A 14,331-nucleotide genomic window follows, 5' to 3' on the forward strand; every position below is an offset into this window, starting at 1 on the left:
GTGTTTTAGTTGTCTAGAGCTTGATGATGGTGCTGATAAGGTTGAGTGTTTACAGGTAAGAATCGGGGGAAGGCCAACACGGCCGATATCATGGTGGGAGTCTGTTCTAGACCGCCCAACCAGGACGAAGAGGCAGGCGAAATGCTCTATAAGCAGCGGGGAGAAGTCTCACGATAGGAGCCCTTGTTCTCATGGGGCACTGCAAGTTACCAGGTGCCTGCTGGAAATGTCATCAGCAGAGAGGGAACAGTCTGGGAGCTGCTGGAGTGTGTGGGAGAGACCTTCCCGACAGAGCTGGTGAGGCACCCAGCGAGGGAAGGCCCCCATGGGACCTGCTGTTTGCAAACAGAGAAGGACTGGTGGGTGACACGATGGCTGGAGGCCATCTGGGCCACAGCGATCACGACAGTTTTTGATTCCTGGAGAAGCAAGGAGGGATCAGCAGAACCGCCACCTCGGACTTCTGGAGGGCAGACTTGGCCTGTTGCGGGGCCTGGCTGGCAGTCCCAGGGGAGGCTGTCCTGACGGGAGAAGGACCCAGGAAGCTGGACATATTCGGGAAAGAACACTTAAAAGGCACCGGAGCGGGCTGTCCCCACGTGCTGAAAGATGAGCCGGTGGGGAAGACAACCAGCCTGGCTGGAACTCAGGGAAAAAGGAGAGTTTGTGACGTTTGGAAGAAGGGGCAGGCAGCTCTGGAGGACTACAGGGATGTCGAGAGGTTATGCAGGGAGAAAATGAGAAGGGCCAACATACAATTAGAACTTAATCTGGCTACAGCTGTAAAAGACAACTAAAAATGTTTCTATAAAAACATTAGCAAGAAAAGGAGGGCTAAGGAGAATCTCCATCCTTAATCGCATGTGGGAGGAAACACAGTGACACAAGCTGAGGAAAAGCCTGAGGTACTTTGTTGGGGTCTGCAGCAGGTCTGCAGAACCCCAACAGTACTTAATGCCTTTGGAGCAGTCTTTAATAGTAAGAACCAGCTGTTCTCGGGGTACCCAGCCCCCTGAGCTGGGAGACAGAGACAGGGACAGAGTGAAGCCCCCGTAATCCATGGAGAAATGGCCAGTGACCTGCTACACCACTGAGACATGCACAAGTCCATGGGGCTGGGTGGGATCCACCCGAGGGCACTGAGGGAGCTGCTGGCAGTGCTCACCGAGCCACTCTCCATCATTTATCAGCAGTCCTGGAGGACTGGGCAGGTCCCACTTGACGTGACGTCAGCCAGTGTGATGTCCATCTACAGGCAGGGCTGGAAGGAGGGTCTGGGGAGCTACAGGCCTGTCAGCTGACCTCAGTGACGGGGAATGTTATGGAGCAGATCATCCTGAGCGCTCTCACAGGGCACATGCAGGACAACCAGGGGATCAGGCCCTGACAGTATGGGGTTATGAAAGGCAGGTCCTGCTTGATGAACCTGATCTGCTTCTAGGACAAGGTGACCCACCTAGTGGGTGAGGGAAAGGCTGTGGATGGTGCCTACCTGGACCTTAGTAAAGCCCTTGACACCGTTTCCCAGAGCATCTCCTGGAGGAACTGGTGCCCAGGGCTGGGACGGGTGTGCTCTGCGCTGGGTAACAAGCTGGCTGGGTGGCCGGGCCCAGAGCGTGGTGGGGAATGGAGTCACATCCCGCTGGCGCCGGGCACAGGTGGTGTCCCCAGGGACCAGCGCTGGGGCCAGTCCTGTTTGATGTCTTCATCAGGGACCTGGACGAGGGGCTGGAGCGCACCCGCAGTGGGTTTGCAGAGGACACGAGCTGGGGGCAGTGTGACCTGCTGGGGGGCAGGGGGCTCTGCAGGGGGTCTGGGCAGGCCGGGCCGAGGGGCCGAGGCCAGTTGTATGAGGCCCAACAGGGCTGAGTGCCGGGCCCTGCCCGTGGGTCACACCAGCCCCCCACAGCGCTGCGGGCTGGGGGCAGGGGGCTGGGAACTGCCCGGCGGGGAAGGGCCTGGGGGGGCTGGTCGGCAGCCGGCTGGGCATGAGCCCCCCGTGTGCCCAGGTGGCCACGGCGGCCAGCAGCGCCCTGGCCGGTGTCAGCAGCAGCGTGGCCAGCAGGGCCAGGCAGTGCCCGTCCCCCTGTGCCGGGCCCTGGTGCGGCCGCCCCTCGGGCCCTGGGCTCAGCGTTGGGCCCCTCACCCCCAGACAGACCCGGAGGGGCTGGAGCGTGTCCAGAGCCGGGCAGGGGCTGGGGAAGGGGCTGCGGCACAGCTCGGGGCGGGGGGGGGAGCTGGGGGGGCTCAGCCTGGGGAAAAGGGGGCTCAGGGGGGACCTTCTCGCTCCCTACAGCTGCCTGGCAGGAGGTTGTAGCGAGGTGAGTGTTGGTCTCTTCTCCCAAGGAACAAGCGATAGGATGAGAGCAGACGGCCTCAGGTTGCACCAGGGGAGGTTTAAATTGGGTACTGGGAAAAATTTCTTCACTGAAAGGGCTGTCAAGCACTGGAACGGGTTGCACAGGGAAGTGGTGGTGGAGTCACCATCCCTGGAGGTGTATAAAGATGTGTAGATGTGACACTTTGGGACATGGTTTAGTGGTAGACTTGGCAGTGCTGGGTTAATGGTTGGACTCAATGATCCTAATGGTATTTTCCAACCTAAATAATTCTAGGATTACATGAATCTATGAATATAGGAAAGACATTTACACTACAGAATGATTTTCTGTATAAAAAACCCCACACATAGAGCTCATGTTATTCCATTTTATAATGTCCCAGGGGAAGCAGTGCAAAGTTTATGTCAAGCTGTGGGATAGCTATGCCCTAAATTGTGGCCTTTAAGTCTAACACACCTGCTTTTAATGACTCTTAGTTGAAACTTAATTTTGTGGGGCAGATTAACTTTGAACTACATGGTTTGTGTAGTGTGCTCTGAAATGTAGTGCTGACTGTAGTAAAAGGTTGAAGTTGCTGTTGCCATTCTGTTAAAACAAATCTGCATGTAATTTGCTTAGTTGCAAATAAATCTCTAGGCAAAACTGGGTAAACAGAGCTGCCCCTCTACAAAGAGAAAGGTTATCAGGACATTAATTCGTAGCTAAACTTGGGATATCTGAGGGTACGAAACACTGGAAGCAAAATAAAGGGAACAAACACCAAGGAAGAGAAAAAGAAACAAGTCTGGGAATTACAATCTTGTCTATGCTAATGAATTAAACATGCCCTGGACATAGGGGCCAACTGGCAAAGGAAAGCTTGTGTCCATTATATTAAACTCTGGAAAACCTCATGGTAACCAGGATATTGAGAGAGAAGAAAGCTACTCACTGATGGCAAACTTGTGAATATGTTAATTAATTTAAATGTCTTACCTGTCATGTAACATTTGATATCCTGAGAGTTGCTAATGGGATTGTTGTTCTTGAACATATACAGGTTGAAAGGCATTATGTTATTGCTACTCAGATGCTTCCACATATCGTGGTCTGGACTTGTCCACCGACCCACTAGCACATCATAGTCTCTCCGTCCCATGTGGATAAGCTTTGTGAGGGGGTCATACAGTCCTCCGTGGTAGCCGATGATGATCTGGAAGTTGGGATTAGTGTCCATGTAGATCTCTCCATATGCTGTGTACAGTATCTGCTTAATCATTAAGCCTGTCCCACTGAAGACAGCCAAAGGAGTGCCAATGTTATCGCAGGCTATGTAGAATTCATCACCGCTGCTGAGCTCCATTGCAAAGAGGTGACCTTGGAGGTCATAGTAGAGGGAGGTGATCTCGGAGCTTGAGTGGTTGTATAAATGGGTGACCTTGGTTGGGTTGGTCAGATCTGCATAGAAAAACTGCAGGTGATGGCCATGACTGGTTTTGCTAGAGACTCTCCTGCCTAGGCCATCATAGCGGTATTTCACACTCCACCCACTAGCTTTGTTGTACGCTTTGATGAGCAGGCCAGCTGAATTGTACTCAAAAATATCATTGCCCCTTTGCTTCAGGAAGCCATCTTCATCCATTTTGTACTGCACATCCCCCAGTCTAGTAATCCTGTCCCTGAGGTCATATCTGAGCGGTGTAAGGCGGGCACTATTCCCCGGACTCAACAAATGGAGGTTTCCGTTCAGGTCATAGCTGTAGCGCCAGAGTGGTTTGTCATTGATAGACACCGTCTGCAACTGGCCATCAGCATCATATTCATATGAGTACCTAGTTGTGTTTGCGTAAGGGCCAACCTTTAGCTCTTTCTTAACCACTCTCCCCATGTTGTCATACTGCACAGTCATCCAGTACATGAGAGATCGGAATATCTCATACTGGACCTCCTTCATCCTGCCATAGGCATCAAAATGTTTGGTGTGAGTCATGACAGCAGTGGTGATAATCTGGTTGATATCGTAGTAAATAACTCCGAATTTACCAAATTGCTCAGTTTTGCCTGACACATCATCATACCTGTAGAGATCAATGGGTAAAGGTGTCTCATTGATGACAGCTTGCATGCTGGTCACCCGAAAGCTGTTGTCGTAATTATAGTCAAAGCGTGCATTCACCATGCCTTCCTCAGTGAAGCGGAAAATCTGTCGATCAATGAGGGGTCCTATCTGTCTGTATCTGATTGTACATGTGAACCCTTCGTTCTGCAAGTTTATGGTCTTCAGCATGCCAGCAGTTTCGTCATAAGTGAAACTGATCTTTGTGGTGTCGTAGAGCATCTCGGCTAACTTGGACAGCTTCCCATACTTGTAGATGACACGTCTCCCTGTGCCCAAGTACAAAGTGTGGAGGAGCTGCTCATCCTCTGTGAAATCCTGAATTACTGAGGCATTGCCTTCTGGTGGCCGGTAGATGTTCCTGTAGTAACCAATGGAACGAATGGTTTCTAAAGTCTGACGAGCAACGTTGGGCATGGTCACCGATGACAAACGGTCATTCTTATCAAACTCAAAGATATACTGTCTCTGGCTGTGAAGGAGCAGCACCATGGACTGGATGGGAAGGACAAAAGTATAGATTATATTCCTGGTTTTCAGGCAAAATTATACTCAACTCTCACAAAATCTGCAAGACTCTCCAGTCCACAGAGCAGGGCAAGTGAGATAAATCTCTGCACCCATAGGATTAAATGGGGAGAGGTATGCAGCTGCACAGCACATCGAGCATCCCCAGGTAGGAGTGGGTCAGAGGAGGAAGCAGTTAATGCAGTGAGGAAGGTCTAAATTCAGAATGCTCAGCTCAGAATCAATACCCTGTATTTAGCTGTCTCTAACCAAATTCCCTGTGCCAATAGATTTTACAGACTAAACAAATACAATTGGTAGAGCTACTTAAACAATGCTTGAAGAAGTATCCCCCAACACCTTCCAATGCCCAATTAATTAATTATGTCTCTGTATCTTCTATTACTCTCCTAGTCCAAACTTCTGCCTGCAGGCTTACTCGTTCTGGGATTTTTTTTTTTTTTTTTTTTTTTTGCATGTAACAAACAGTCCATATGTATAATACAAGGAGCAAGTCAATACTTTTTGCTTTTTAAAAGCTATGTTACTGTAGCTTCCTTAAACTGTTGTAGGGATAGGCTCTATACAAAAATCAGGAATAAAAATTTCCAGCCCCAGGTATGCAGCCTATGGATCTATAGGACAGGGCAGTGTAATGATGAATGGTCATACCCAGAAGAATTTAAATCCCGTGCCAATCTACAGAGTGCAGACTACAGAAAACACTGCAAAGTGTACTGCAACAATCTGGCTGGATTCATGCCTTGTACTTCTTAATTACAGGTATTTCCTACAAAGCAGGAATAGGCCACTCATGGAAGGCAGGATGTCAGACCGTACAGGTTATTTTCACATGGAAAATCCTACTGGAAATTCTTACTGTTCACTCCTCTGACTTTACTGGAAGATATTTTATACTGCATCTACCTCAACAAAGGAATGCTGTGCTTAAAAAATCAAATGTCAAAGCTTCACAGCATTAAGATGCTCTCAGTGTGACTGGGAAGAAACTTCTCAGGCTCCTTTCAATTGCTGTTTGGTGGTCTCGCATCAGAGTTACTATGTGCACCTTAGTGTAGGCAGAAAAGGAGTATTGGACCATAAGGACCATAAATCAGCTGATGTGAAGGAGTGCAGCTGTGCTGAGCTCAAAGGAGTAAAGCCCACTTGCACCAAATGCACCACCTCTGAGCAACAGGAGGATTCTTACCTTCTCCAAGTAAGTGTAGCTCCATGATTTGCCATCAGCAAAGATCCTGGATGTAATTCTGCCAGACTGATCATACTCCAGCCTTTCTGACATTGTGCCCCTCTGAATCCCTGCAATGTGTCCTCCCGGGGAATACGTGACATTGACCCCGTTCAGTCTGCTGCTGGGTGACCAGAGACTGGGTCTCCCTGCCTGGTCATAGAGGATGCGGAGTGTGAACTTGCGGTGGTCATCATAGATTTTCTCTGTCCTTGTCACACGATCAAAGTCAAGGGACAGCAGGTTTCTGTTGTGAACCTACAGGACAGAGATGGAGAATTAGGAAGCTAGAAACAGTTTAAGTTACAAAGACTAGCCTTGTTTCACCAAACACCTCTTTAGACCACACTGGAGAGTGTCCAGCTCTTTGTTGCCTCTGGACAAGAGGCAATTTTTAAAGGAAAGAGTTGTCCTAATGTTGCTTCTGTTGACTTCAGTGAAGAGAGAGGCAGAAAAACAGGGTACTTTTGAAACATCACCATGGGGAAGGAATCTTGCCCATATCCCAAACCCAGGCTTAAGACTGCTACAGCAGATGTTATTATAGATCTACAGAAGATAAAATGACAACTTGTTGCAAGGAATATTTGCAAAGTACTCTGCTTATTAAACCTAGGATATATAGTCTTTGGCTTTCATGCACATCAAAAAACAATACTTATAGAAAAAAGATGGATGTCATGTCAACATAGTGGAAAACAGAGTTTTTCCTCTGAGTTTATGGAATATACCGCAGGCACCGGAGGTTATGCATTTTGCCTGAGATGAAATATGGAGGCCTTGACCACTGTAGATGTTAGACAGAGCAGGAACTTTTCTGTGAGAGCTAGAGTTTTGCCTTCATTGTCCTGGGGTTATTTGGTGTTGCATAATTATACTCCTGTTACCTCTGCTGCCTCTGCATTTCCAAAGATCAAAGGTATCAACTTCAAAGGTAGGAGCAGGAATACATTGCGATTCAGGGATTGTGGCGCACAGCAATACAAAAAGGAGCTGATAACACAACTCATGTTTAGCTGCGTGTGCACGGAGAATTACAAAGCAACACCACCACAGTAGCAAAGTACTGAGCAAGGATGAAAAACCCACACTCCCAGAAAGAGCTTGCCAGTGAAGACAGCTCTTTCTCCATCCCACCACTTTTGAACCTCTTTCAGCTGGTAAGCCCTTCTTTTCTAGAAAGTTGCAGATTCTTCTTGGATGAATTTCAAACTCCAGGCAGCTGACTTGGTTTTCAGTTCCCTTTGCAGCCCTTCAGCTGCAGTCAATAAACCAGAGTTTGCTGTTTGCTGCAAGGTCTTCAGACCGAGTTAAAAACTCTGCCTTACCCTGCTCTGGGTAAAGTCAATGCTCCTGACCTCAGCACTGTTCTCAGACCTGGTCCAGCTTTGAGCTTGGCCATTACATTAGAGTATATGATTGAATTCCCACTATATTTTGAGGGATGTAGGAGTATCTGGGAGTTAAACAGTGAGAGAAGTGATGGGGTAGAACAACAGGAAAGGAATTCCTGAGCCGTGGAAGAACAGAAGTAGCAAAGGCAGGACCACTGCAGTGCTTTTGTGATGTGGGGGCAGATGTCTGTGCTGAAGCCTAGAGAATGGGGACACCACAAAGTTGGAATTCAAAAGAAGTCATCTCAAGAGCCAAGGAGAGAAGGAATGGGTGCCATGATGTAAGCATGAAGATGATGTAAGAGGAGGCAAGTGCAACAATGATTTTCAGCTCATGAATAACCAATGTTGTGGAAAGGTAGATAATGCTCTAATTAAGTACTTGTAAAAGAGAATATAAATGTGTAATGAGAGAAAGAAGAAATCAGCCAACAGCCCACTGTAACAGGCAAGCTGGAAAATAATTAAAAAGGTATCAAAACTCTAAGTACAGATGCACACATGTAACTAACAGAGCAATTTGATATCTCATAGGGGCTTGCTGCTATAAATAGAGAAACAGAAGCGGCAATTGCTTGCAAAAGAGAGAAAAAAAAAAGGCAAAGCAGAAAGGAACAGCATCTCTGCCTTCCATCTATTCATACAGCAGCTTCAGCTCAGCAGCTGCAGCTTCCGCTCGTGCTTTCTGCCAAGAGAGCTGGAAAGAGCTCTTCCAGGGCTGGGAGTGTAATCCAGGCTGAAAGTGGCCTCCCTGATCCGTATGCCAGCAGCAGTGCCATTCACTGTGCTGGAAGAACCAAATAACAGGTCCCTGGATAGCTCTCAAGCCCAGTCAAAATCTCTGTATCCCATTACCGGTGCCCTAAGTCATTCCACCCTCCCCATGCTCTGGCAAGCAATTTCTGTGGGACTAGTTGGAAACAGTCTCCTTTCTTTTTATGATTTGTTTTCTCTGCTCCTTTGGAGTAATGTCTCTTCTCTCTGTGAAGCGCTGCAGTGCCAGTAGCCACCCCTCAATGCCATGGGCAAAGTGAACCCTACCCTGCCGGACAGCCTCTGAACAGAGCCTAAATCTTTTTCATCCTTGTTCAAGGGCATGCCTTGAACAGAAGTGAATTTTCTGCAGAACTGACAGGGCTGCAGGCTTCAGTCCAATAACCATGTTTTATGGTGAGCAGCTAAATAAGGTGTCATCCTACATCCCAGAGTCCTTATCCTGGAACGGGGTTGGAAAAGCTCCTACAAAAAGCTTTGGCCCCTCAGAGTGTCTGACAAGGCTTGTGATCAGCACAGGATCGAGACAGGATAAATTTAAAACCACCATTCACAGTGGCTTTGGTATCCCCTCTATAATGTGTGAGAAATTTAAATTTAAACCCGAATTGATGTTCTACATTACTTTATTCAATTCCTTAGCTTGCTCTGAAAAAGCAAGAGCATAAGCACGCCACCATTTCTGATTTTTCCAATGCTTCCCATGGAGCTCCTTTAGCTCACATTATAATTAAACAAGCACAAAAAGGGAAGATTTTTCATGAAAACACTCTGGCAACCTTCAGCAGAGGAGAGCAAACAATACTCTGCAACGAGAACTCCAGGAGCCAACAACATCCATGTGATAAATGGCTGCCTACAAAGCAATTTCCCCAGCGAATTGCTAAAACTGTTGGGGTGGCCATATCCAGACCTAAACACCTTGCAGAAAATGTGGAGATGATGCTGGACTGTCACTAGTCAACACAACTGAAATGCTTAGTAGCATATCCCAAGAGACCTCTCCAGTCACATTGGTTCTGGGGAGTGTTTGTGACACTAGGCCTCGATGCCACTATTAACCTGCTGCCAAGGTCTTGGGAAAAACAAAATGTCTTACAACAGGAGTTTCCATGGTTAAATAAATAAAAGAGCTGAGCCAGCAGCTCTGTCTCTTTTGTCTGTCCTCTTTGCTCCACTGTCAGATTACTTTACCTCCTTTATTGAAAAACTCAAGTTTGTTAACAAAAAAAAAAAAAAAAAAAGGAAAAATGAAGGAGCTCTGTTTCTTCAAGCAGAGTTTACCCAATGCTCTCACTGCAGATGAATTCTGCGTTGCTGTTGGCCACTGATGGGTTCAATTTGTAGCCACCTAGATTGTGGAGACATCTCACCGCTGGGTGGGTGGATCAGAGCATGACAACTTTCCATGGGTTATGTGGGACAGGAGAAGGGAAAGGGGCTGCTTTAACATATATGTGCTGCTTTAAAGATGCCTGGCCAAGTGCACAGCCAGGTCACCATTGATGGGACTGCAAAAAAGGCATAAGGGCTGGCCCTTTTCCCTCCATCCATGCAGAAGTCCCTGCCCTGTGCCTTATCCCTGCAATAAAGAACATGTGCATTGTATTATTTCCTAGGGAGGGTCAAGGAGGCAGCTGTGAAACTGGCCTCATCATGCTGGGAGCTGGTTGAGCTCATGGCGACAGGTTGTCAGTCCACAGGAATATGCTGTAGCCATGGGAGGAAGGGCCACGATCACAGAATGTGGATCCATGCGATGGCAGGAGAAAGGATGCTGGTTTCAGAGGAACTCCCTCTTTTACAGTGGCCAGATCCTGTTCTCACCTCAAAGGCTTCATGGAATGATGTGCCAGCTTCTTTGGGCTCTTTCCCCATGGAGCACCATGTCTCTGCTGCTGTCTCATGCAAGCAGCGGAGTGAGGGGAGTGGGAAAGTAGTGTTTTATTCACATATGGCAGAAAATGATAATATTTCCCAAAGTGAACAAAACCATGTTGAACTTAACTTCCCTAAGCTTCTCCCTTACCAGGGAAAGCAGAAATTACTGGTATGAGGGAAGAGGAGAACACGACACACAGAATATGCAAAAATCTGTGCAGTCCCCAGGGAGGCAATTAGCACCTTGCAGGTTTACGTCTTAGGGGTGCAGATGCTGCCATGCAGGTACAGACAGGCAGCTTAAAACATCTTGTACATCCTCAGCTACTTTGAACCCTTGAACAGAGCCATAACTGAGTCCTTCAACCATGTAAGATGCTCTCCTGCTTCACTAGAAGGGCCCTGATAGGCTCCAAATGTGAATAAATGCTGGCAGATTTATAGGGACACAAGTAACCAGCCTGAAAACTCATTTTGCAAGTGTTTTTCCAACTGCGGTACAATATAAAACAAAGACACATTCTGCATTTGAATCTACTGTGAAAATTTTGGAAGATAAAACTGACACGGGCAGCTGAGCTGTGGCTAAATGAGTAGATACTGCTTTGAACACCAAATAGCTGTGTCACAGCTGCAGATTTCAGAAGGCTCTCTCCTTTCAGAAAAAAGACCTGCCTGATAATTTCGTTGGTTATTAAACTAAACTAAAATAAATTAAAAACCCCAAGACAAACCAAACAAGAAGGGTGACGTGGACTCATCTGCAGATATACAGCAGTTCCCAGTGAAGGAGCAGCTTCAGCTTTCACTACTGTTTGCCGTTTTTCTCCTGGTAACAAAATATGAGGCTATCGACGCAAGGGGAAAAGAACAGAGCCTGGGTTGGGAAGGGTGAAGAGCAAATCTTGACAAGTGTGAGCGAGAAGAGATGAGAGAAATCACACCAAGGTGGCAGGGGTCACACAGAAGGTAATAGGGAGAGGTGAAGAGCAAGGAGTGGGAAACACATTTTCTGAAACTCGAGCATTAATATTGACTGCAAAGCTCAAGTGTGAATAAATAGCTGCAGTTCTTTTGCTGTGGTGGCATCACACAGCACTAAGCATGTTTCTCAGAGGGTCTGAATTTGGCAGGTGCTGAGCAGCTTCCCAGGAACCGCTCATCAGCCCATGACTCCAAGACTAGCAAGGTATAAGGTGATTGCGTAGGACTTGCTATCACAGGTTACCAGCCTTGCCAGCAGTTAGCAGAGGAATTACAGGCTTATTGGGCAAGATCTTGAAACAGCCCTGACAAGTCTGTGGTACATTGCGCAGAGCAATGTTTTCAAAACACATCAGTCTCAAGCACAGAAAGGACCGTGCGCTCCTGGAGGAGAGAGTGCTCTCAGGCCGGAGCTGTTTATAACATTTCACTTCCGGGAACGATGGCAATTGCGATGAAATGCCCTGCGAGCCCAGCTCTCCAACAGGTTCAACAGATTAGGAAGTATCAGGAATCTAGAGATTTTTCTGAGGCTGCCCAGTGAATAATAATAATAGAATCACAGACTGGTTTGGGTGGGAAGGGACTTTAAAATCACCTAGTTTCACGCCCCCTGCCCTGGGCAGGGCCCCCTCCCCCCAGCCCAGGCTGCTCCCAGCCCCGTCCAGCCTGGCCTTGAGCCCTGCCAGGGATGGGGCACCCACAGCTGCTCTGGGCAGCCTGGGCCAGCGCCTCGCCACCCTCACGGGGAAGAATTTAATCTTAATAGCTAATCTAAATCTAAATAAAACTGTTACCCCTTGTCCTATCAGTACACTTCCTGATAAAGAGTCCCTCCCCATCTTTCCCATAGTCCCCCTTTAAGTACTGGAAGGCTGCCATAAGGTCTCTCTAGAGCTGCCTTCTCTCTAGGCTAAACAACCCCAACTCTCTCAGCCTGTTCCCAGTCCTCATATGATTAGAAATGTTTCGGTGCTCAGGTTTATCACTGCCAGCAGCGCAGGCAGAAAATACCTATACTAATTGGTGCAGAAATTTATAGTTATGACTGTCCCTTGCTTGCTTAAACAGCCTGACATGATGGTTAAACCTGAGGTGTCCGATGGGAGGTCATGCATTCCCAGTGATGCAGAGGACTTGCAGGCAAATCAGCAATATACCTGTGACAGCTAAGAGAATGTTAGCACATAAGGAGGCACAAGGATATATTCAAGTCATAAAGGTTGTGTCGCTGAGGATGAACGGCTAGGTCTCCGTCCTGCAGACTCATCCCTACTGCAGACAGTACAGATCAGCCCTGTCCCTTTCCGTCACGAGGCTGGGGACTGATGAGATAGGAAGTAGAGTCCAAAACTGCTCACGCTTCTCACTTACCCTCAGCCGACGGCCAAAGACGGTGACCTGCCCTCTCGCTTGCTCTTTCCTCTGCCTCCACTCCACGAGATTGAGGCCATTGTCGATGGGCAGGGTGACATTCCTCTTCCCCACCGTGGGGTTGACGGTGCCAGCCAGCAGATGCGGCTCAGTTTGCAGGGCCACCTCCATGCCGTTAGCAAGCATCAGTCTGAGAGAGCCATCAGCGCCAATGTAGTAGCTGTTTCGGACTTGATCTGAAGACAGAAAAAGAGATCTTTTCAAATCCAGTGATACAGTTCCAGCTTTTCATGTGCTCCCTCACCCAGGCTTCATCAACATTTCTGATGGTTGCAACCAAACGCTCTTTGTCATTGACCTGTCCCACTCAGTGAGCAAAACATTAGTTTCATCTGTGAAAGTAAAGATGGACAATCTCTTTTTCATTCTGATGAGGTTCTGCACCTCAAATTTTTACAGAAGAGTCTTACACAGGTTAAAAAAGGCACCAGTGGAAAAGCTGTATAATACCCTAGCAAAGGATGCAGGTTCAAACCTCTTTCTCTAGGCTGAAACACTGGGTGGCGAGATATTTGTTTTAAATCACAGTCCAGCTGAAAACTTTCCACGCTTTTATATCCTAAAAGATCCCAGTTTCGCTACAATAAATGAAAAAGTGGGGCCACCTACTTTCGTCAGCTTATTCACCATCTCACAAGTGACAGGAAATTGCACAGCGAGTTAATGGTAACCAGTTCCCCAAATAACAGCCAAACCTTTTCACTTGGGAAAGCTTTCAGGAGGCAACCAAAGTCCTCATGTTTGGAGAGAAAGCAGAGGCACTAAGCTCCCACACATCTCCACACATCTGGCCTCCACTAGCACTTGAAAAATCAGCAGATTCTGAGGCCAGGATTTGAGAGTTCAGGAGTGGTAGAGAAGAATAATACCTCTTCCACATCCTTCAGGAATCAGGCAGGCTGAAAGCCCGTCCTTTGAATCTCCATCTGGTGTTTCTGTGGACTGGAGCTCACAAAGCGTAAGAAAGCATGAGACTTTCTCAGTGCAGAATGGCTTTAAAAACACATTATACAAAGACTGCCTTATCTGAAGCTCCTCAAAAGCTGGAAAATATTACCATTTCTGTCTCCCAGGCTGCCATAAATACCTAATTGTGAATAAAAACACCCATTAAAAATTCATGTCAATTGTTCTTCCGTTCTGAGGCAAGTTGGGTTTTGTTCACTAGTTGCTCTGCCATAGCTCAGCAGGAAACAAGATCACAGTGAAATTATCATCTCTCGTCTAGATGAAATAGATCAGTAAAGAGCACAGTCTGGTATAATTAGGAAAGGAAACCTGACACCAGTTGGTCTTTTTTATTGTGAGTCTGATCCTGCTCCTGTTGTATCCAGCTGGCATCTTGCCACACTGATCTCAGCAGGATCACAACTCAACATACTGTACACAGTAGTGATGGTGTGAAACTGCTGTGGCAACTGGATTTTGCCACTATAAACATGCAGCAGTGATCCACAGTGTAAATCTGAATGTTTTAGCTGTACCACTGAGTACTTAAGTTGATGGCCTTTTGACATAGACTCCAGCAGCATCAAACCCACTCCATGCTTGATTCTGCAAATGTAGTGATGGGGGAGAGACAGCTGGCTGTCATACTTTTGTTCTTAGTTGCTTGCGAGAAAGTGGTAGGAGATGTGCTTTAAATCAAACCAGTGAAATATCTCTGCATGG

The 14,331-nt window shown here is 47.4% G+C and overlaps 1 protein-coding gene across 6 annotated transcripts in view; it reads right to left on the minus strand.

Annotated features, from left to right (window-relative positions):
• Positions 1–14,331, minus strand: part of TENM4 (teneurin transmembrane protein 4) — a 358,119-nt gene that overhangs the window by 20,839 nt on the left and 322,949 nt on the right. For all 6 annotated transcript variants that reach the window (XM_037377895.1, XM_037377897.1, XM_037377893.1 and 3 more), the window contains 3 exons: positions 12,601–12,836; positions 6,155–6,451; positions 3,318–4,932 (listed from right to left, as the gene is read on the minus strand). In XM_037377895.1, the coding sequence (XP_037233792.1) occupies positions 3,318–4,932; positions 6,155–6,451; positions 12,601–12,836 (2,148 nt within the window). The remainder of the gene's footprint in view (positions 1–3,317; positions 4,933–6,154; positions 6,452–12,600; positions 12,837–14,331) is intronic.

The sequence above is a fragment of the Falco rusticolus genome, chromosome 2 (assembly GCF_015220075.1).
Source record: "Falco rusticolus isolate bFalRus1 chromosome 2, bFalRus1.pri, whole genome shotgun sequence".
In the NCBI taxonomy this organism is placed as follows: Eukaryota; Metazoa; Chordata; class Aves; order Falconiformes; family Falconidae; genus Falco; species Falco rusticolus.